The sequence below is a fragment of the Leopardus geoffroyi genome, chromosome E3, assembly GCF_018350155.1.
Source record: "Leopardus geoffroyi isolate Oge1 chromosome E3, O.geoffroyi_Oge1_pat1.0, whole genome shotgun sequence".
In the NCBI taxonomy this organism is placed as follows: Eukaryota; Metazoa; Chordata; class Mammalia; order Carnivora; family Felidae; genus Leopardus; species Leopardus geoffroyi.
This window is the reverse complement of record NC_059340.1, coordinates 10,449,067-10,469,156: the sequence shown is the minus strand read 5'-3', so window position 1 is coordinate 10,469,156 and position 20,090 is coordinate 10,449,067. Positions and strand designations below refer to the sequence as shown.

The 20,090-nt window shown below is 60.0% G+C and overlaps 1 protein-coding gene and 1 long non-coding RNA gene across 4 annotated transcripts; one reads left to right on the top strand and one right to left on the bottom strand.

The window, feature by feature from the left end:
* Positions 1 to 1,788: 1,788 nt before the first annotated feature.
* On the bottom strand, positions 1,789 to 15,428 carry LAT2 (linker for activation of T cells family member 2). 3 transcript variants are annotated; one of them, XM_045460122.1, is made up of 13 exons: positions 15,157 to 15,428; positions 10,965 to 11,087; positions 10,517 to 10,556; positions 8,164 to 8,228; positions 7,937 to 7,997; positions 7,653 to 7,690; positions 7,350 to 7,388; positions 7,238 to 7,268; positions 6,697 to 6,752; positions 5,441 to 5,503; positions 5,070 to 5,141; positions 4,563 to 4,671; positions 1,789 to 2,560 (listed from the first exon to the last, which is right to left on the bottom strand). In XM_045460122.1, exons 2-12 carry the CDS (start codon positions 11,056 to 11,058, stop codon positions 4,577 to 4,579), a joined length of 654 nt encoding a protein of 217 aa, XP_045316078.1. In that variant the 5' UTR covers positions 11,059 to 11,087; positions 15,157 to 15,428; the 3' UTR covers positions 1,789 to 2,560; positions 4,563 to 4,576. The 3 variants fall into 3 exon arrangements, with proteins under 3 accessions (XP_045316078.1, XP_045316076.1, XP_045316077.1); XM_045460120.1 differs by lacking the exon at positions 15,157 to 15,428 and adding an exon at positions 12,895 to 15,088; XM_045460121.1 differs by lacking the exon at positions 15,157 to 15,428 and adding an exon at positions 12,895 to 15,075 and having other exon boundaries at positions 8,164 to 8,207.
* Positions 15,429 to 15,703: 275 nt separating this feature from the next.
* LOC123588828 lies at positions 15,704 to 16,759 on the top strand. Its single transcript, XR_006708026.1, has 3 exons — positions 15,704 to 15,900; positions 15,944 to 16,015; positions 16,661 to 16,759. It is a non-coding gene; the product is annotated as an uncharacterized LOC123588828 (long non-coding RNA).
* The last annotated feature ends 3,331 nt before the right edge of the window (positions 16,760 to 20,090 follow it).

Here is a 20,090-nt window from a genome sequence, read left to right as displayed (position 1 = left end):
GGAAAACCGGCTTCCTGTCTCTGCCCCTAGCATCCTACAAGTAGAAAAGGTGATTTAGGAAGAGACCGACCAAGCTGATCTCAGTTCTTGCGGAAGCCTGCTGCGATTTACTACGGAGACAGACCTCTCAGAACAGCCTGGGGCAGCGGGCCCTTCGGCAGGATGGGCAGCGATCACGGGACGGTGTTACTGGCTGTCCTGTGTGTGCATGCTGCCGTAGAATTCCCCGGGGAATTTTATAATAATTTGCATGACTGTTCCCACCCCCCCCCCCCAGGTACTATTTTTTTCAAATTGTAAAAAATCTCAGTTGTACATAAGTGGAAAGAATGATGCAGTGAACTTCCCATATCCACCACCCATCTTAACAGTTTTACCAACATAGGGCCATTCTTGTGTCCTCTTGTGTTCCCACCACCCTCCCCCATTCCGGTGGTTGGAGCAAATCCCTGATGTCGTGTTACAGGGGTCGGGGGTGACTCAGCTCCTGTGATTGGTGGTCTCGTGTGAAAGCTTCCATTGAGAACAGTTGTGTGTTGGGGTGCCTGGGTGGCTTGGTTGATTAAGCATCCGACTTAAACTTTTAACTTAAAGAAAAAATTTTTTTTAATGTTTATTTACTTTTGAGAGAGAGAGCGTGTGAGCTGGGGAGGGGCAGAGAGAGAGGGAGCCACAGATTCTGAAGCGGGCTCCAGGCTCCAAGCTGTCAGCACAGATCCCGACACGGGGCTCGAACCCATGAACTGTGAGATCATGATCTGAGCCGAAGTCAGACGCTTAACTGACTGAGCCATCCGGGCGCCCCAAACTTTTAACTTTTTTAAATGTTTTACTTATTTTTGAGAGAGTGTGTGAGCAGGGGAGGGGCAGAGAGAGAGGGAGACACAGAATCCGAAGCAGGCTCCAGACTCCGAGCTGTCAGCACAGAGCCCGACACGGGGCTCGAACCCATGAACTGTGAGATCATGACCTGAGCCGAAGTTGGACGTAAATTTTTTTTTTTTTTTTTTTTTTTTTAAGAAAAAGAAAACAGCTGTGTGCCATGCTGGCTCCTGCCCTGTGGGCTCAAGGACAGAGGGTCCCAGCAGCTTGCCTCCTGTGTCCCCACTGCCGCAGAAACACAGATGGTGCTGGAACAGCCAGGCAAGCCCATGAGCCTTTCTTTAAATCCTCTCCCGGCCCAGGGTTGGCCACAGCGGCTCTAGAGCTCCCTTCCACTCTGCCATTCCTCCCAGGCAGGTCTGTCACCTGCCCGGGCCACAGCGTTGAATGGGACACTGAACTGACACAGGGAAGGCTCCCACGTAACTGGCTGTTTGGGTTAGGGCTCCAATTAGGGGAGAAAAAGAATTAAGGTCCTCAAAACCTGCAAGGTGAGGTTTTAGAAAAACATAGTTTCTCCATCTTATTTTTCATCTGGAGCTTCCATGGTCCCTGTGAGGTTTGGGGGGAGGCCCAGGGTCCAGAGGGTTCCCCACACCCAGAAACCATGGAGCCCGGAGCCCCCACCGCACCCCACTCCGTCTGAGCCTGTGAGATCAGGACTCCTGGGTGGGAAGTAACAAGTGGCCAACGATTGTTGTCATTTTTCCTTCTCGTTTCCCAACCTGTGGCACTAACTTATGGAAAGAGGATTGGACCCTGTGACCAGGTCTCTGTCCCCAGCACACCCTCTCTCCATCCCCCAACCTTGGCCTGGGGCGGGGCAAGGCCCCTTTCCATGAAGCAAGACTTTCATTCCCTTAGAAGGTTTTTGCATGAAGCAGAGAAAGCAGACATGAGAATTGCTACTTTTAAATGAAAATGGTCTATTGGGATGTTTCAGTTGAAGGAAGCATCTCGTTTCTCTGGCTGTGGCTTTTCTGACTCAGAAGGTCCCTTTGGGCCCCTGCCCTTCCCGTGAGACAGCTGTATTTCTGCCCAGTCAGCTCGGCCGCGCGGCTCCGCTCCTTCGGAAACGTGACGCACTCTGTCCACAGCAGACGTCCCCACGGGCTGTGCGAAGTTCCCTGCAGCCTTACTTCTTCCAAGTGAACCGAGGCCCAAAGAAAGCAGCGCCGGGGCTCCCCTAACTCTGCTGAAATTACGTGTAATGCTTCTAGGAGGCGAGACAGATCGGATCTCTGCCCGGAGATGTGGATTATTAAATACGGCTCCACCTATATAAATTAACTGTACAAGCTTATGGACCACGAGGAAGAGCCCAGCAGCCGGCATTGGTTAGCACTTTGGAACCTGAATCCAAAGCAAAAAGCACAGGAGTACCAGTGATGCACGATGTTCTAGACGTGGGGACAGGGATGCAACTTGCCCTGAATCTTGACATCCGGTCGCGGCAGGGGCTCTGGGCTCCCGTGGGAGCCGGGTTGGGGGGTAGGGGGTGATTCCACCTGTAACTGTCCTTTCCCCACCGGTCCCCCGCGGCCTGGTGGATGGTCCTCAGACGTGTCAGCGCGTCTCCCAGAAGCAACCGTGGGGGGTCTAGCGGTTGAGCAAGTCAGAGAAGTGACCTTTGGGGAGGCAGTAAATAGTCCTCTGAGCTCGGTGGTCCCCTCGGCTCCTTGAACAAAGATGAAAAGGTTTGTTACAAGGAAAAGGGTTGCCTCGACAGCACTCTGTTCCCTCGGCACCAGGGTGGCTGGGTCAGGGTCAGGGTCAGGATGGGTGGAGATGGTCAGCGTTCAGCCCCCTTCCTGCCCTGCAGGCTGAGCCCGCCCATCAAGCTGCCTTCCTTCCCTTGGAAATCCTGACTGTGCTTATCGATGCCGCCCGGCTGGGGTTAACCCGCACAGGGACGCCCTCTGCCCTGTGACCCACACTCACCTTCAAGGCGCGTCCTCTCCCCTCCCACCCAGAAGGCACCTGCCAAGAGCGTCTGCTCTAACTCAGCCCTGCTTCCGCCTCGCCTGGCACAGCCCTTCCGCTAATTCGAGTCCAGGGATCGTGTCACTCCAGCCTCCAGGACACTGTGAGCACCGGCCGTGGAGTTCGGTCCCCTGTGCTGGACGTGATGCTGGACGCAAAGGTTCCATCCAGCCGCAGCTGGACCCCAAGCCTGAACCCACTGTGTCGTTTCTGCCACCCTAACCTACCTCACAGCATCGTTTCTTTCAGCTCAGAAACCACAGCACTCTGGCTCCTGCCCCGCGTCTCTGCTTCTCTGCTCCCTCGCTCCCCACTCTGCAGCGGAACTTCCGGAATGTTCTCCACTCCCTGTCTTGTGCCCTCAATTCCATTCTCTCCTCAGCATCCGGGGATTCTCTTTCCAGTCTCCCAGGCCGCCCCCTCTCCCATCCCAGAAAACCCAGGCGCAGGCCGCGTGGCTGGCCGCGCCTCCCCATCGTCAGACCCTCTGGGCGCGCCGCTGCCCCCCTGCAAATCTTTCCCCCAGCGGGGCGAGGAGGGAGCCCCCACAGCTGCCCTGGCCTGCCCCAGTCCCACGACCGCAGGGCTTATCACCCCCTAACATGCCTCTTCCTTTCCTCTCTCAGCCTACAGCCATCTGTGAAATCTCTCCCACCAGAGTGTAAGTCCTGAACCATCGGGGATTTGGGTGGATTTTTTTTTCCCTTCAGGTTTTATTTTTAAGTAGGGGCACCTGGGTGGCTCAGTCGGTTAAGCGTCCAACTCTTGATCTCGGCTCAGATCATGATCTCATGCTTTGTGAGTTCGAGCCCCATGTCAGGCTCTGCACGGACAGTGTGGAGACTGGGACTCTCTCTCTCTCTGTCTCCCACTCTCTCTGCCTCTCCTCTGCTCATGCCCCCCCGCCCCCAAGAATAAATAAATAAATTTTTTAAAAAGCTTTAAAAATTTTAAGTAATCTCTACACCCCCTGTAGGGCTCGAACTCACCACCCTGAGATCAAGAGTTGCACTCTCCACCGACTGAGCCAGCCGGGCACCCATGAGTGGATTTTATGACTGTGTCTGCAGCGCTTAAGGCTGACTTGCCCGTGGCAGGTGCTGGGAGGTATGGTTGGGGGAGGGGCAGTGGCTGAGCTCTCTGTGCCACGGGAGGGCACGTGTGAACGAACATTCAGCCCCACGCTGGCTGACCAAGCGGGTGCTTCGCACGGCCCAGCCACGACCGTCATGGGCACCCTCCTCTGTCTCCAGGTCCCACCCCTGTCCCTGTGTCCCTCACATGCCGTGTCCCAGTTGCACTGTTTTGCCAGCGAGGCAATAGTCCCGGAAGGTGAAGTCACTCGCTCAGGATTGCGGAGACCACCCAGGGCCCACCCCGTCACCCCACAGCTCACCAGCACCCCCGGCCGGACCCCCCACAACAGCCTGAGGCCCTTGTGCCTGCCGTGGAGCTGTCCCCTCGCCGGGCCTGCCACGGGAGCCAGGGGCGGGGTGGGCACGGGCTGCTCAGGGGGCCCAGCACCTAGGGGCGCGGTCCCATCACCCGACAGAGCCCCCCCCATTTCAGCGCCATGGGTGCCACCCCTCGACCCCCTCCGGGGCCCCCACGTGGCTCCCCCAGCCCTGTTTTTTTCCCCTTGGGATGGGGCCTCTCAGGCCTGTGAGGCCCACTGCCCTGGGAGAAGGGGCACCTACCTTCCAGGCCCTCGCTAGGCTTCTGTGGCTGCCACGCTCTCGTTCACGTAATCGGGCTCCTCGTCCGGGCTTCCTGCCGGCGACGGGGACGCCTCCCTCAGGCCTTGCTCTGCGGACCAGGGGGCAGACGGTTCGCGTGTTCACACCCACGCCCGTTCCCCCAGCCAGGGGCTCGGGCCCAGACCCCCAGAGGCTGCAAAACAGCCTACGGGACATGCCACACTGAACAGTGTGTCAGTCTCATCCCTGCGATTCACCGGAGATTGGCCCGTGGGGGGGCTGCCGACGGGGTTCGAGGCGTCTGCGGCCACCGACAGGCCAGAGGCGTCGCTGCACAGTCAGCTGCACGGGCTGCAGGGGAGCCCTCCCGGCCTGGCCCTCCCGGGTCAGACCCCGACTCTCCCTCCCTCGCCCACACCCGCCCACCGGATCCTCCCAGGCCAGGCCCCCCCACCGCAAGCCTGCTGAAGCTGACCGCTCCGGAGCCCCTGCCCTCCAGACACGTACCCACCACCCTCCTGGACTCCCGCCACTGCCGGATGGAAGCTGAGTTCTGATAGTCCTCAGATCCTTCGTCCCCTGCAGGGAGACACCGAGAGAGGGGCTGGCCCAGGCCTCAGGCCGGCAGGGGCACCTGGGTTCCTCCTGTGCCCCGTGCTGGGCGGCCCCTCGGGGGAGGAAGGGGTCCTGTCGGCGCATCTCACTAGGGCCGGACCCCCGGGGCCCCTCCAGGCCTCGAGCAGTGCTTTATCCAAAGGCACGAGAGCTGAGGTGAACCTTCGGGTTTCGAGGCAAGTGGTGCCTTTGAGCAACGGGGGCCTCGGATCTCAGCCGAGGAGGCTGGCCTCCCTGCCAGCTCCCGGGACTGGCAGCCTCACCTGACTCAGTGTCCTTCCGCTTGCAGATGAGCACGTTCTCGTACGAATTGGCATCATCATCCTCTGCCGGGGAGAGGAGACGGGGCTGTGGGTGCCGGTCGGCCCTGCCCGGCAGGCCGGGCTCTTCCTCCCTCCCTCCCTCCCTCCCTCCGTCCTGCCTTCCCTCTGTAGGTGACCCGTCCTGCCAAACCCTCGGCCTCTGCACCGACCACCCCCCGCCCCGGGGGGCTCCCGAACATTCTCCTGGACAAGCTTCTTCATTGACACTGGCCTGGCTTCGGCAGCCGCCACCCTGAGCTCCTTCATTGTCTTCTGAGGTCCCCCCCAAATGCACCGGGGAGGGGGGAGTAGGGCTCAGGCTGCAATCAGGCAGTTGGCTAGTTGGGAGGGAGGGAGGGAGGGAGGCCCGTTGCTACCCTACCGGGCAGTGAGGGGCAGGGATTGCTGCTGGAGGCCACGGAGAGGCGGGCTCCGGGCCTAGGCTGGTCCTGAAGCAGTACCTCTGGGCGGGGCGGGGCGACCCCAGGCCTATCAGAGCCTGGCACCCCCCCATGGCCCCCGTCAGGGGCAAGCTGAGCTCTAACTGCTGGCCCACCGCCTGCATCCATCTGTGTCAAAGATGGGCCCCGCCTCATCTCTGGGGGCCCCTCCCTTATTCAGAATAGCTGAGGTGGGTGCAGGGGGCGGGGAGAAGACCCTCCTCTCTACCCACCACGGACCCCACCCCCCAGCATGGCCCAGGCAGGAGCCAAGATGCAGGAACTGGCCTCAAGCCCCAGACCCGAGCACCTCTCCGCAGGCACTGCCCTCCCTCGCTCCTCAGTTTCTTCTTCTGTGAACCAAAGGTGTTAAGGGCCTAAGATTCTGGCATCTTCAGAGCCCGCAGGGCTCAGTGTCGGTCAGCCCGGCCACCCTGCCCAGGGCCTTTCTCCGAGGTCCCACGTGTACCCATCGGTTGCTGCCCAGTCCCGAGGGGGGGCCTGCACGACACGGGGGCTCAGCCTCCCCCGCTACCTCTGCCCCCAGCTCCCCCTCTGGTTCCCTCACCTCTGCGGCCCATCACCCTGTCCCCTCTCTGCCTCCCACACATCCCTTCCCTACTGCGTTCCTGGGCTCTGGCCCCGAGCTCCCCAACTCCGCCACGCGTCCAGACCTAGGCCCAGCCTCCTCCTCCACGTTCTTCCCACCGCCTCTGGCCCGGGGAACGTGGCTTCTGAAGTTTCCCACCTCCCCTTTTTCCCCCTCCTCCGCCTCACCTTCCAAGGGCTTCTGGAACTGCCCCCAGTTGTAATAGTGCGTGGCAATGGGGTCTCTGGCAAGAAAACACAGGCTGGTTGCTGGGTAGGCGGGTGGTTGGGGTGGGAGCATCACGGGGGACAGTGAGGCCAGGGCTGTTCCAATATATTGTTCCCCCGGGGGCTCATGGGGGCTGGGCCAGGCTCTCCCCTGGTCCCTCCGTCCCTGAGCCACCCAGCCTGGCTCCAGCCATCCCGACTCGTCCCCCTCTTCCCTGGGGAGCAGTTTGCCCATCTGTGAGATGAAGAGACATCCCTGAGGGCCCTTCCTCCCTGGGGTTTTTGGAACTTGTCTCTAGGCGATGTGGGATGAGTCCCCCCAGACAAACCCTCCCTAGAGCAGGGCCATGTCCCTGTGCCCACAAAGCCATAACCACCTGAGGGGCAGAGCCTGCCTGGGCCAGTGGGTTCCGGGGCAGGAAGTCTTCCTAAAGGGGGAAGCTCAAAGCAGGGGTGGGTGGGGGCGGGGATGAGGGGCCAGGACCTGCAGAAGACCACTCACATGAAGGCTCCATCAGATCCTCGTCTGCTTCCTGCAGGAGGAGGCGAGAGTTAGGCCTGAGCCCCGGGCTGTGGGCCCCACCGCAGCCCCCACTTCCCCGGATGCCACCCACCTTTGCTGAAGTTCTCCAGGTACCTGGAGGACGCAGAATCTGGAAGAAAGGCGGGCTTGTGGCTTCCTCCCGTCTCGGCCCCACTCCCACCCCCAAGGAAGGGCCTTCCAGACCCAGGTGTTTCCTACCTTCGTAGCTTTGCACCTGCCCTCTGTCCCCTCCCCCCCAGGCCTCCTAGCCCAACACCTCAGGGGACCCTCCCCACTGCCCACATGTCTCAGTCCCCCCTTCACCCTTGCCCCCACCCCTGTGTCTCAGTCCCCCCTCACCCCTGCCCCCACCCTGTGTCTAAGGGCCACTCACCCTCGACGCTGGGGGAGAACCGCAGAAGCTTGTCCTTCCTGCAGGAAAGGGGGAAGGGAGGGGCTGAGGAGGGCTGGGTGGGGAGGAGGCCTTGGGGTTTGTGAACCACAGCCCCATGGCCCCCTCATGGAGCCCTCAGAATCCAGCTCGGGGGCTCTGAGGTTCAGGGAGGGAGCGAGGTCTTGGCCGGAGCTCAGCCAGGTGGGGACCGCAGGACCCTCCTTCCCATCACCTCCTATGGGGTTGTGACCCCTCTGGGCCTGGGGTCGGGGGCTCATGCCTACCTTGTTGGTGCCACGTCAGAGGCTGTGTCCAGCAGGGGCCCTGGCCAGGCCTGCCTGACCACTGCGAAGGACAAGGGGGTGTTGGCTGGACCCCCAGACCAGCCTGCCACTTACAGGCCCCTCACTCCACCAGATCAGGCCTGGCCACCACCTCAGAACGATGGGGACAGATATGGACACCCCCAACCCTGAGCCCAGTCCCTGGACCCTTCAGTTTGGGGACTCACAGGAATAGGTCCGGGCCACCGCAAAGTTCTGTGCATTCTCTTCCCTGGAAACACACGGAGCTGTGCTGAGCCAGCGCATGGCCTCCCACAGCCCAAGGGACAGAGAGACAGGAGAGATGGACAGACAGGGGCGAGGAACGGAGAGAGGAGGGACGGACCAGGGTGAGAGTGATCCAGGGCTCCCTGATGCCCCATTCTCCGGACTGCTCCCCAACCCTGCCCGCCGGGTGTCCACCCTTCTCACACGGCCCCAGGCTGGAGCCAGCTGTCTCCACGGCCTCCCCAGGAACCCCGGAGATGGTCAGGAGGGTCTGTGGGCGGGGGCTGGGGAGGCGGCCCCGAGATTCTCCGGTGAGGGTCAGGTGGCTCTTCAGAGATCTCAACCGACGGTAACTTCAGCCCCTTTTGAGATGTTCCAACCCACCATTTGCTCCCAAATACCTGGTGAGGTAACTTCAAAGCCAGACACAGCGAGGTGTCCAGCCATCAGCCCCGTGTCTTCTTTCTTTGAAACGGGTCTCTGATTTTTATGGAGGCCCATCTAAAAGACTGTATTTCCCAGTCTCTCTCGTGCCTAAGCATGGCCCTGTGATTAAGCCCTAGTCAATGAGACGCAAGCCAAGGTTGTTGGGACCTCCAGGAAAACGCCCTTAAAGAGGCACTGCCAACAGGGGTGCACCCTTTTTATCCTGGTCCTTCATTCTTACTACTGCCTGGAACACAGAGATGAGGGCTGGAGCTCTGGCTGCCATTTTGGACCATGAAGCTCCCTGGAGAGCAGAAGCCACCACTAAGGGTGGGAGGGTAGGTTGGCTAAACATTAAAGCCTTTGGGGCTCCTCCTCTGGACCAGAATGGGTGTCTGGCCCAGGCTTCCAGGAGCTCCTGGAAGGCTGAGGGCTCAGGGTGACCTGATTTAGGAGGGCTGTCCTAACTCCACAGGAGAGAGTCAGGCGTGGCTTCCCACGGGAGCTGGGCCTGGAACACACAGCGGTCACTTCATGTAGGCTGGCAGGATGGAACCCAAGTGAAGTGGGTTCTCCTCCTGTCCAGGACCAGTTTCCACTTCCCACCATGACAAAGTTTCACTTCTGGCTCTAACTCAGTCAGGGGCCCCGAGTGGGCAGGCACTGAGAGAGGAAGGGAGACAGGAGATACGGAGGAGGCCTGCCTTGGGGCAGGGGTGTGGGAGGCACCAGGGGGGCCCAGGTCCCCCACCCCACCCTCACCCCCTGTGGAGCCTGTGGGCTGGAGACACAGGGGAACAAGTGGTCAAAAAAGCCGGGAAAAGTCTAGTCCTGGGCCCAGGGCTGGGTGTGGATGGGGACACTCTATTTTCAAACTTCATTGTGGTTTTTCAGTTGCAAAAGGAAATGAGAAAGCGTGTGTGCACAGTCGTAGGTGAGTTCCTTCCCCGGGCGGGCACACGGTGCCGCATGTGTGAGAAACACACGCATGAGCAAGAATGCGGGGGGCGTGTGGGTGTGAGTGGGCACGCCGGCCTGTGCACACGTGTGCACGCGGGTCTCAGCGCAGGGGGTCTCTCCCGGGTCTCAGCCCAGGCCCGCCGTCTGTCACTTTCCTGCTCAGTGTAAGGACACCAGTGGCCCCTGCCCTCCTGACCCGGGCTGTCCTTGGGCCACACCCCGGTCTGCAGCGACCGGCACCTCTGACCCTCCCAGCGCTCGCCTGTCCCCGAAGTGCCATCCGGCCTGGGGTCAATGACCCCGTTTCACCTCTCCCCCTAGCTCCCTGCTTCCGGCTCCTCTGTGGCTCCCCCGGGCCCTCAGGACAAAGGCCACAGCCTCCGCCCGCTCGCCCAGCTCAAGTGTCTCAAGAGAGGCCTGTACCTGCCACCTCAGCCCCAGAAGACTTTGTCCGCCCCGGTCCTCGGTGGGCAACGGCCCGCACTGTTCTCTCTCTGGAATGTCCCCCTTTGCCTTCTTTCTGTCTTCAGATCCTCCCCACCTCCCCCAGGCAGGCCTCCTGATCCCCCCAGGACACGCCCACATCCTCCTGGAGCTCTGAGCTCTGTGAGCCTTTCTTCCAGGAGAGACCTGTACCCCGCTTTGCTCTGCGCCCGGTCTCAGTTCCCCACGTGGCCTAGGAGGGCAGGACTCTTGTGTCCGCCCCCAGCACCAGCACAGCCGCCTCCCCTGGGCTGGGGGCAAGGGGAGGACCTCTGGGCAGGCAGGCTGTCCCTCCTCCCAAGGCTGGACTGCTCGGGACCCATTGGAGGAAGGAGGCGGGAAGGGGTGAGGGAAGGGGGGCGGGGACACCCAAGGGGCTGCCCCTGTGGAGGCCCACAGCCAGGGCACCCCAAGTCACTGGGCTGGGGACACCTAAGCACTCACAGGCTCCTCTGCTCGTAGATCTTCTCCGACTTCTTCACCACTGCAAGAACAAGACCAGATCAGCAAGCATCCCAATGCCGGGGCGGGCACTGAGCTCTGAGATCCCCCCATCTTGTCTCCCCTGTGCCCTGGGCAGGCCCCAGATGGGACATGCGACACGGCCGGCCAATCGCCGCGGGCCACCTGTCACTGATATGGTGTCTGCTCTCTGGGAGAGCAGAGCATGAAGGTCCACGCTGCAGGCAGCACAGCACATCTCCACCCTTTTTCCAGAGCATTCCCCTGCCCCAGACCCCTTGACCCAGCACAACCAAAGCCCCACAGTGACCCAGACTCATGGTCTTCAGGGCTGGTTTAGGGTTTCATCCCTGCCTTGTCGAAGCCTGTCTTTTGGTCCACCCAGCACGGCCAGGTCTGGGTACGCCCTTGTCCCCCGCCGCGCTGTTACCTGGGCGGGAGCAGCGCACGCACAGGCTGGCCACCGTCCCCAGAAGCAGCAGCAGGGCCGCCCCCGGCCACAGCAGCTCGGCGTCCACGTTCATGTCCGCTCCTAGCCACTCGTCCTGCAGGGCTGCAACGTGGATAATCCCGTGACCGCCCCTCCAGGGTCCTGCCCAGCCCCACACCCTCGGATTTCCAGACCCCCTGTCCCGACAGCCCCACGGCTGAGCCCAGACCCTGGGAGCACCGGCTCCCCTCCCTGCCCTAGCAACGGGTCAGGTTGGAACCAGCCCTGGGACCACCCTGCTCCCTCATCTGACCCCAAACCCGCAGTCCTGGCCCCAGGGCCATCACCGACACTTGGTTAAGTGCTGGAAGGTTCTGGGGACCAGACAGCACCATGTGCCTTTGCTTAATCCACACAACTGCCCTCCCAACATTTCACAAATATAAAAACTGAGGCCGGAGGGGCGCCTGGGTGACTCAGTCGGTTGAGCGTCTGACTTTGGCTCAGGTCATGATCTTATGGCTGGTGAGTTCGAGCCAGACGTTGGGCCCTGTGCTGACAGCTGGGAGATTGGAGTTTGCTTTGAGTTCTGTGTGTCTCCCTCTGTCTCTGCCTCTTCCCCACTCATGCTCTGTCTCTCTTTCTCTCTCTCTCTCTCAAAATGCATAAACATAAAGAAAGAAAAAGAGAGAGAGAGAGGGAGAGAGAAAGAAAAGAAAGAGGAAGGAAGGAAGAGGAAGGAAGGGAAGAAGGGAGGCAGGAAGGGAGGGAGGGAGGGAGGGAGGAAGGAAGGAAGGAAGGAAGAGAAGGAAGAAAGGAGAAACTGAGGCTGGAGATCCCATCTGCAAAGTAAAAAGTCAGGACTCAAACTCCAGCCTCGGGGCCCTAAGTCTGGCTCTACCCTGTCGCCTCCTGTAAACCCAGCTTTGCTTCCTGAGCTCGGTCCACGGCCCCTTCGGCACTGGAGCCCCAGCAGCCGCCACCCACCCTAGGGCGTTTCTCGGCCCCTATCAGGAGTGGGATCTCCTTTCCTTAAGCACCAGGGGGGTCCTGAGGGCATAAGGGGAAGAAGGGTGCGGGGGGCAGAGAGGCCTGGCGGGCTCCCGCTGCAGCTGGCGGCGGGAGGTGCCGGGAGCGTCGTGGGCTGGAAGGCGGACTCTGCAGGGTGAGGAGACTCTGAATCCCTCTTGGCCTCGGGCCACCGCTTGGTCAGTGGCTGGTCCCAGCCGCGGAGCCACGCTGGGACTGCCAGTCCTTGGCGAAGCCACGGGCAGCCACACACCGGGGCCCGGGGAGTGCCCTGCTGAGGGGGTTTCCGGGAAGAATCATCTCCAGTGTGGAGACGGTCTCCTGGCAGTGGCCGGGGGACGTGGCTGAGGGGGCGACAGGGCATCTCCGAGGGGGGCCTGCCCCAGGGCGGGCACGCGGAGCCCACACCGGCTCCCTATGCATCCTGTGCACACCTGTTTTCCCCCTGCCTCAGCCACCCGGGGGAGGGCTTCTCCCCACTTTACAGCCGGGGAAGGCGAGGCCGGGGGAGAAGCGGAGCCTCGTACCGCCCGGCTCCTGCCCTGGGCTCCCCGAGGCCTACACCGCGGCGGCCGGCGGTCCCTTTCGCCTCTCCGGCTGCCTCCACCCTTGTGGCAAAAATGACCAGGAACCTCCACGCCACACGGAGCCTCCGTCGGGGCCATCATGGAGAAGCCACCCCTCCTTCCCCAAACACCGAATGAGTCAGTGGGAGCACGAGCGTCGCCAAATCTCAGGACGGGGCGGCCCCCGCCACCCCACGACGTTGTCCGTGTTGAGCCCCACCCTGTCAGAGCCAGGGCGCTGCCCTCCAGGCCTGCACAACCTCCTCCCCGCACCCCCCTCCCCACCTTGGGCCGCCCGCCCCAGGGCACTTCAGGCTGTGTGGGGTTGGGAGCACCTGGTCGTGGAGGGAGGACTCCAGCTTGTGCCTGTTTGTCTCCTGGCCTCGGTTTTCTCATCTACAAAATGGGGATCGACGCAGTGCCTTCCTCAAAGCACTTTCGGCAGATGATAAACAGTCTGGCTCACCGGCCAGGCTTCCGGAAGAGAAGCGTGCTAAGGGTCTTATTTCTGGCCGGCTGGTTTAGAGAACTCACTCGTGCTCTTGCGGCCTGGCGGCGGAGGCCCAGGACCTGGCCTGCTGACCTCTGTGGCCGTCCTGGGGAAGGGGGACCCTCGACCACAGGGCATCCTGGCCACCAGGGCGCCCTCTTGCTTCCTGGACCCGGCTGTCCGGGGACAAGCAGCACGGTCAGGCCGGGGTGGGGGGGCATCCTGGCCCACCCCCGTCCCCCTGGCACTGGCTGAGGGAAGGGGGGGGGAGCCCGAGAACACAGCGTGTGTCTGCCTCTGCTGTGGAATCCCAGCCTCACTGGCCTTTGGCAGCCTTTCTACAACAGGGGAAATAATGACACATCCCTCAGGTGTGTCACATGAGGCCCAGCATCGAGATGGTGCTCGGAGGTGCTAGTGTGGGAGTTTGGGGGACACGGCTGGATGACAACCACGACTCGCCACCATCAAGGTCCCCATGGAATGGGAAGGGGCAGCCACAGCCTTTTGGGGGCAGGGGGTGTTGCAGTGAATAGTGCGGGGTCACCCTACCAGAACCGTCCCGCCTGGTCCCCCAGACACACTGGCCTGAGCCCCCCTCCACCGCCCCATGGGGGCCATCGTGCCGGGACCCCGGGGCGGGCTGGGATCCGGCCCGGCCCCTCAGTTGTCACAGACGCGCCAAGTGTCACTTGGGAGATGCCAGCTCCCTTCATCCAAAGGAGGAGAGGGAGGCCCAGAGAGGCAGACACTCTGTCCGAGTTCCCCCAGCGAGCCCGTCAGCAGAACCAGGACCCCAGCTCAGGCAGGGCTGGCTCCAAAGGCCACGCTCCCATACCCCTTTCTTACAATTCTATTTTTAAGAAGCATGAAATATTTTTTCAGAGAGAGGCCCCCAGACTGAGCAGATCCGCCCTCCGGCCGGGCTTTCCCACCCAGACCCCACGAGCTGGTGGGCGCAGGATGAGGATTGGGGGAGGAGGCTGAGCCCCCAGGAGAGGCAGGCCCAGGGGCCCCAGGAGGGCCCCAAGGGGCAGGCAGGGCTGGGTGGGGTGGGGAGGCGAGGCGGCCTGTGGCCACAGGCCGAGGTGCCGCAGGCCAAAATAGCACAAAGGGAAGTGCGCAGTTTTCAGATGAACAAGGTTTGCAACAGCCCTCGGTGGGAAAGCCCTCAGGGCCGGGCAGGCCAAGCCTCAGTGTCCCAGCCTCCCGCCCCATCTCCCAGCCCTACCTCCAGCTGTAGATGGGGAAACGGAGGCCTACCAGGGCGGCAGGGCAGACTAGGGGGCAGGAGTGGAGCAAGAGATTCGGATCTGGGCCCTGGGAAGGCTTTATCCGCTGGGCTCTGCTCTGGTGCCTGTTCCCTTTCCCATGTAATCTTGGCCTTCAGATAAGGCCGACCCAGGGGCCTCTAACGGAGGCTCGTAATGCTCAGGAGGCCAGTGTGGAGGCCTGGGCAGCCCTTGTTCCGGGGCAGAGGTGGGGAATGGTGATGGCCAAGGTCAAGGCCGGTGGGGGTGGGGGAGTGGGGTGGGGGATGGTGACAGAGCCGGGCACAAGCAGATCCCCAGGGCCTACGGCCTCGCAGTCAGAGAGCAGAGAGCTGGAGCGACAGGCTGGGGGCTGGGTGGGGGCGGTGGGTGGGCTGCTTCCATCTGGCCTGAGGCAGGCCCTGGACACGCTTGCCTGTGGAGTCCCACCCGTCCTCCCATAGCCTGGTGGCAGGGATGTTACAGTCCCAATTTACAGACGAAGAAACCAGGGCTCGTGGGCCTGGCCCCTCACCGGTCTCTGGAAGCGATAGGACCCGCAGGGGCTTCCCAGGCCCTCGTAGGCTGGGCTGGGGAAGGCGAGGGTGGGAAGGCGGCCAGAAACAGGCTGCCCCTGGGTGCCGCAGGGTCCCGGAGGGAGCACTTCCCAGCCAGGGGCGCCAGGGCAGGACCAGGGCCCAGCGGCTGGGCATCTCCCCACCCCACCCAGCGGGACCCCCCCAGCACTCCCGCTGGGCCAGTGGGGCCATTCCTGCCCCCGTGGGGAGTTCAGTGGGAGCCAGCCTCCGGACCCCTGGCCCTGGGCCAGGCTCCAGGCACTCCTGGGCAAGACTTACCTGACAGCTGGGGGCTCCTCACTGCGGCCACTTCATCCTGAGCCCACACACCTGCCCGAGCTGACGCCAACGCCACAGACTCTGGCGGGCAGCAGGCAAGGCAGCGGGCTTCCTGTCAGCCCCTGAATCATCCCTCACACATCCGCTGCTCTGCCGGACAGGCTCTGCTGTTAACAGACGGAGACACAGAGACACTCGCAGAGACAGGGAGAGACGCCGAGGGACGAGGGGAGAGAGAGAGAGAGACGGACGCAAACAGGCGCAGAGAGCACACACACACACACACACACACACACACACGCACACACACAAGCACACACTAAATACACACATGTAAACCCAAGTCACACAAAGAGGAAGAGACATACACAGAGGGACTGGGAGAAAGAAGGAAGTGGGGTGCACACACACACACACGCACACACACAGGCAACCAGAAAGTAGGAAGAGATGGAAAGACACACACACACACGCACACGCACACACACACACACTTCGAGAGGGAGCAGCACACAGAAAAAGGCACACAGGCAGGGAAAGGATGAGAAACAGACACACACATGCATACACATGTACAGAGTGTCCTTTCTCCTCCAGAGACAGGCAGAGCCTGAGCTTGAGATTGACCGACAGACACAGAGACCCGCAGACTCTCAGAGATGCACAGAGGGAGGGAGAACGAGAGAGAGGCACCCAGGGAGCGAGAGTCCCAGGGAATGAGACACACTCCCACGCGCACACACCGTGCACGCTCCCGTGGAACGTGGGACAGAGGGACGCACGGCAGGTGCGCGCTGGGGCAGACAGAACAGCGCTGCAGCCCGCCCGCCATAGGCGTCAGAAGCAGCAGGACAGGGAGGTGAGCCGGAGGACACACGGGCGGAGATGATCCAGGAGCCACGGCTCACGGCCCCCCACCCCCGCCCTGATTCCCAGAGACCCAGAGACCCCTCCCGCGGCTGCTGCCCCCATGCCTATACCCCGTCCGCTTCAGGGACTCCACACTGGCTCCTGGGGGACCCACAAATGCACAGGTTGCTTGGGTGCCTTCTGTTACTGGGCGTTGACTTGCCTAAGGCCATGGAACTGGTAATGGCACCCCACTCGCAGGAGACCCCAGGGACACCCACCAGGGTCCCAAGCCTCCATTAGTCTGGAATTTCAGAGCCCAGGCCCTCCGGTCCCGTGGGCCCCTTTTGGCCAGAGACTTGGTTTCTCTTTCGGCCTGTCCCGTCCAGGCCGGGGCCAGGGCTGCCCGCGGCTGCCACCCTGTGGAGAAGATAGGTAGTGCAGCGGCCAAGCCTTGATGTGGGAAATCCCTGGGGCCTCACACCAGGAGCTTGTCCCCCATCCCAGTGCACGGTGGCACCGGGACTAAAGCCAAGTCCGTCTGACTCCCAGGCCCGTGACTGTGCGGGCGCTGCCATACTCTATTCCCCGCTGGGCCATGCTTCATTTGGTTCCCACGGTAACTGGCCCCTTTGATGTCACTTTCCTCACACAGGCAGAGAAGGCTGGAGGCCCATGGAAACTATGCTGGATTTGAGCCCAGATCCCAAATCTCCAGCCTGTTGTCTTCTCACCACCCACAAGTGCAGGGAGGCTGGTGGCTGTATGCCAGCGGCCCTCCATGCCGGGACCACCTGCCCGAGCCCCACTCAGACAACTGGGACAAGCTGGTGTTGGTGTCCATCGATCCCGGGACTGTGCACCTACCCAGAGGTCTCCAGCCGGCAGAGATGGACAGAACCTCACACATCCAATGGGAAGGAGCTATCGTCCTACATGCCTGGCTTCTGTCTCAGGCCTCAGCAATGGCAGAAGTGACCTCCAACCACTGGTAGGGTGTTAAGGTCAATCTGCGGTGGGACCTAGCTCAGACCCTCTCTGAGCCCATTTTTTTTCTTTTTTAAAGTTTATTTTGTAAGAGGGGGAGAGCACAAGCAGGGAAAGGGGAGAGGGAGGGAGGAGGGAGGGAGGGGGAGAGAGGTGAGAGGGAGGGAGAGAGGGGGAGGGGGAGGAAGGGAGGGAGGGAGGGAGAGAGAGAGAGAGAGAGAGAGAGAATCCCAAGCAGACTTCGAACCACCAGTGCAGAGCCTGATGCGGTGCTCAAACTCCCAAACTGCAAGATCATAACCAACTGAGCCACCCAAGTGCCCCTGGGGTCACAGAGATACTAAAGGTTGATGGGAAGCTATGGATTATCCAAAGAAAAAGCACCTTGAGAAGTGTGCACGTTCTAGAAACCCCTGGAGCCAGGGGGTCTGCCACCCCCAAGCCTAAGGTGCAAAAGAGCCTCCCTTCCACTCCTCCTCCCCAGCCTTCTGACACCTACTTTTGGCTGTGAACTCACTCCCCAAAGGCACCTATTCTCATTCTTCAACCTCCCCCAACCTAAGTGACTGCTTGTTTTGGCATCTACAAGTATTTCTGAGGGGCTTGGAATCTAACAAAAGTGCCATTGCAGTCTGTCCACACCCGGGCCTAGGTCCCATCTATCACATCATTGTGATCCATCAACATGCGCCTACAGTTCATTCCATTATCCGAATGCAGCTTCTGCTGCCCTGTGATCTGTCTGGGGTACATACCTGGGAGGGGAAGGTTAATTCGATATTCAAGTTCATTCCCAAAGTGACCACCTGCTTACATGCTCATCTGTAACACGAGAGACCACAAACCCTCTAGGCAACTGGCTTGTCAGTTCATGACGTGCGCCACTTGAATGGAGTGCACGACGGTACTTTCTTTCTTCGCGGTCTTGATTTACAAGGAATGCCAGGATTGCTAGTGGGGCTGAGCATCGTTTTTTGGCCTTACTTCCTCTTTCACAAAATAACACCTTCCTTCTCTGTGGGGTTTTTCTCTGGACAATTTGCCAGAATTCTTTACATGTATATATATACATATTTAAAAATTTTTTATTTATTTACTGACAGAGAAAGAGAGGAAGCATGCTGGAGAGGGGCAGAGAGAATCCCAAGCAGGCCCCATACCGGCATTAGAGTCTGACACAGGGCTCGAACATACAAACCATGAGATCATGACCTGATCTGAAACCGAGCGTCTGATGCTTCAACTGAGCCACCCAGGCGCCCCTGCAGGAATTCTTTACACACCCCTCATCTTTTTAGTCTTTAACGTGTCTTTTCATTTTGTTTATATTTTGATAGAATACCTTGAAAAAATATCTAGGGGCGCCGGGGTGGCTCAGTTGGTTAAGCGGCCGCCTTCAGCTCAGGTCATGATGTTTGAGTTCAAGCCCCGCGTTGGGTTGACAGCTCAGAGCCTGGAGCCTGCTTCCGATTCTGTGTCTCCCTCTCTCTCTGACCCTCCCTCCCTCACACTCTGTGTCTCTCAAAAATAAACATTAAAATAAAAAAATATCTATTGAGCACACTCTTAGTTTCAAGAATATAATGCATGAGAAAGACCCTACAGATTCCAAGGCACCTTGGTGCTATTTACAGAATCTCTAGGCTACCTGAAAAGCTGCTCTGACTTCCCTCCCTCCCAATCCCGTTCAAAAAGAGAAGCTTCGAGGCCAGTAATAATGAATAATTTTATTAACGTTTACCTTGTCTCCGACAGTGAACAAAAGAACAGGTACAGGAAACAATTCTCTCTGGTCCCCAAACTGCATACCAAAGAGCCCGCCATCGTGAAACAGTTTTTGCTTTTATTTGTGTATTTGGTATTTTACGCTTAGAGGGTGGTTACAGATGGGGGAAGAGATTAGTAGTAGGTTATAATTAAGTACAGTCTTCATCGTTTTGGTTCATGTTCATGACAACAAACTGCAAAAGGAAGCCTCTCAGAGGGATGTTATAAGCCTGTTGACTTCCTGTGAGTATCAAACGTCTCACCGTTGTTCAAGATTGGCCAAGAAAGCGCAAAGGACAGACCAAAGCTCTTCATCAAAACTTGAAAGGCAGATGCGGGGAGGCCCCGGCCGGATGCTCCCAAGGACGCACGAGGGGGTTCAGCCCAAGCAACTGGCCATCTGTTAGGTCTCCCTGCAGCTCTGCGGTTTCATGGCTGTTCGTCTGGCGAACCGGGTCTGGGGAGCGTGGGGCACACCAGGTGACAGCCACCTGTGACGCACGTTGGACTGCTATCCTGTATGGAGGATCCTTTAGAGATCCCAGGATGGGACACCCTGTCGGCTTCCCCTCCCGACTTCCCGGAAAGAAAACTGGCAAGAAGTCCACTGGGCAAGACCCAACCCATTCTCCACCAGACCGAGAGGTGCCGTGCGCGCGCGCACACGCACACGCACACGCACACACACACACACACACACACACAGAAGACACCGGGCCCCGGCAGGTCCCACTGCGGTTAACATTCAAAAAACAATCCTTGCACAGGCTAGTGGCCCCACATGACCTCAGGAGCCATGTGGAATCTGAGAAGACGGTGGAGGGAAACAACAGAGTATTTAAGGTACTACTCATGAAAAGAAACGGGTGCGTGGCTGGCTCAGCGGGTAGAATATGTGACTCTTGATCCCAAGGTTGTAAGTTCGAGCCCCATAATAGGCAGTTTCTCTCTCTTTTAAGTAAACGAACAGGTGTAAGAATCCCTCGGGGCCACAGAGCAGTCTCACTGCACAGCAAAGGAATGCTGTTTCTAGTGAGTCTCAAGCAGGAACTGCTTTCCGGGTTACTGTTAACAGGCTCTTGCTCTCAACTAACTTCTCTACCAAGCAGCCTCCTTCAACAAGAAAACCAGGCCATTCCTTAGAATCCTGAGTCGAGTGTGGATGCCAGGCAACAATTCCAGCATCTTCCTCCTCGACCCAAATGCACACCTCCTGACCTCGCCGCTTCTGCCTCCTGCTAAGACCTCTGAGTCAAGATGGGCAGCCCCGGCTTCTGGAAGTCTGCCGTGCAAACTTCTCCCCTGAGCCCTGGAGAAACCATCTGGCCTCT

What these genes read in the sequence shown, in the direction of transcription:
- LAT2 (XM_045460120.1), bottom strand. Translation starts at nt 12,955, where the DNA reads ATGAGAAAACCGAGGCCAGGAGACAAACAGGCACAAGCTGGAGTCCTC. An exon ending in GTTCTCCCCCAGCGTCGAGG is followed by an intron (nt 7,389 to 7,652) that starts GTGAGTGGCCCT and finishes CCTTTCTTCCAG; the next exon opens with ATTCTGCGTCCTCCAGGTAC. An exon ending in GGATCTGATGGAGCCTTCAT is followed by an intron (nt 6,753 to 7,237) that starts GTGAGTGGTCTT and finishes TTTTCTTGCCAG; the next exon opens with AGACCCCATTGCCACGCACT.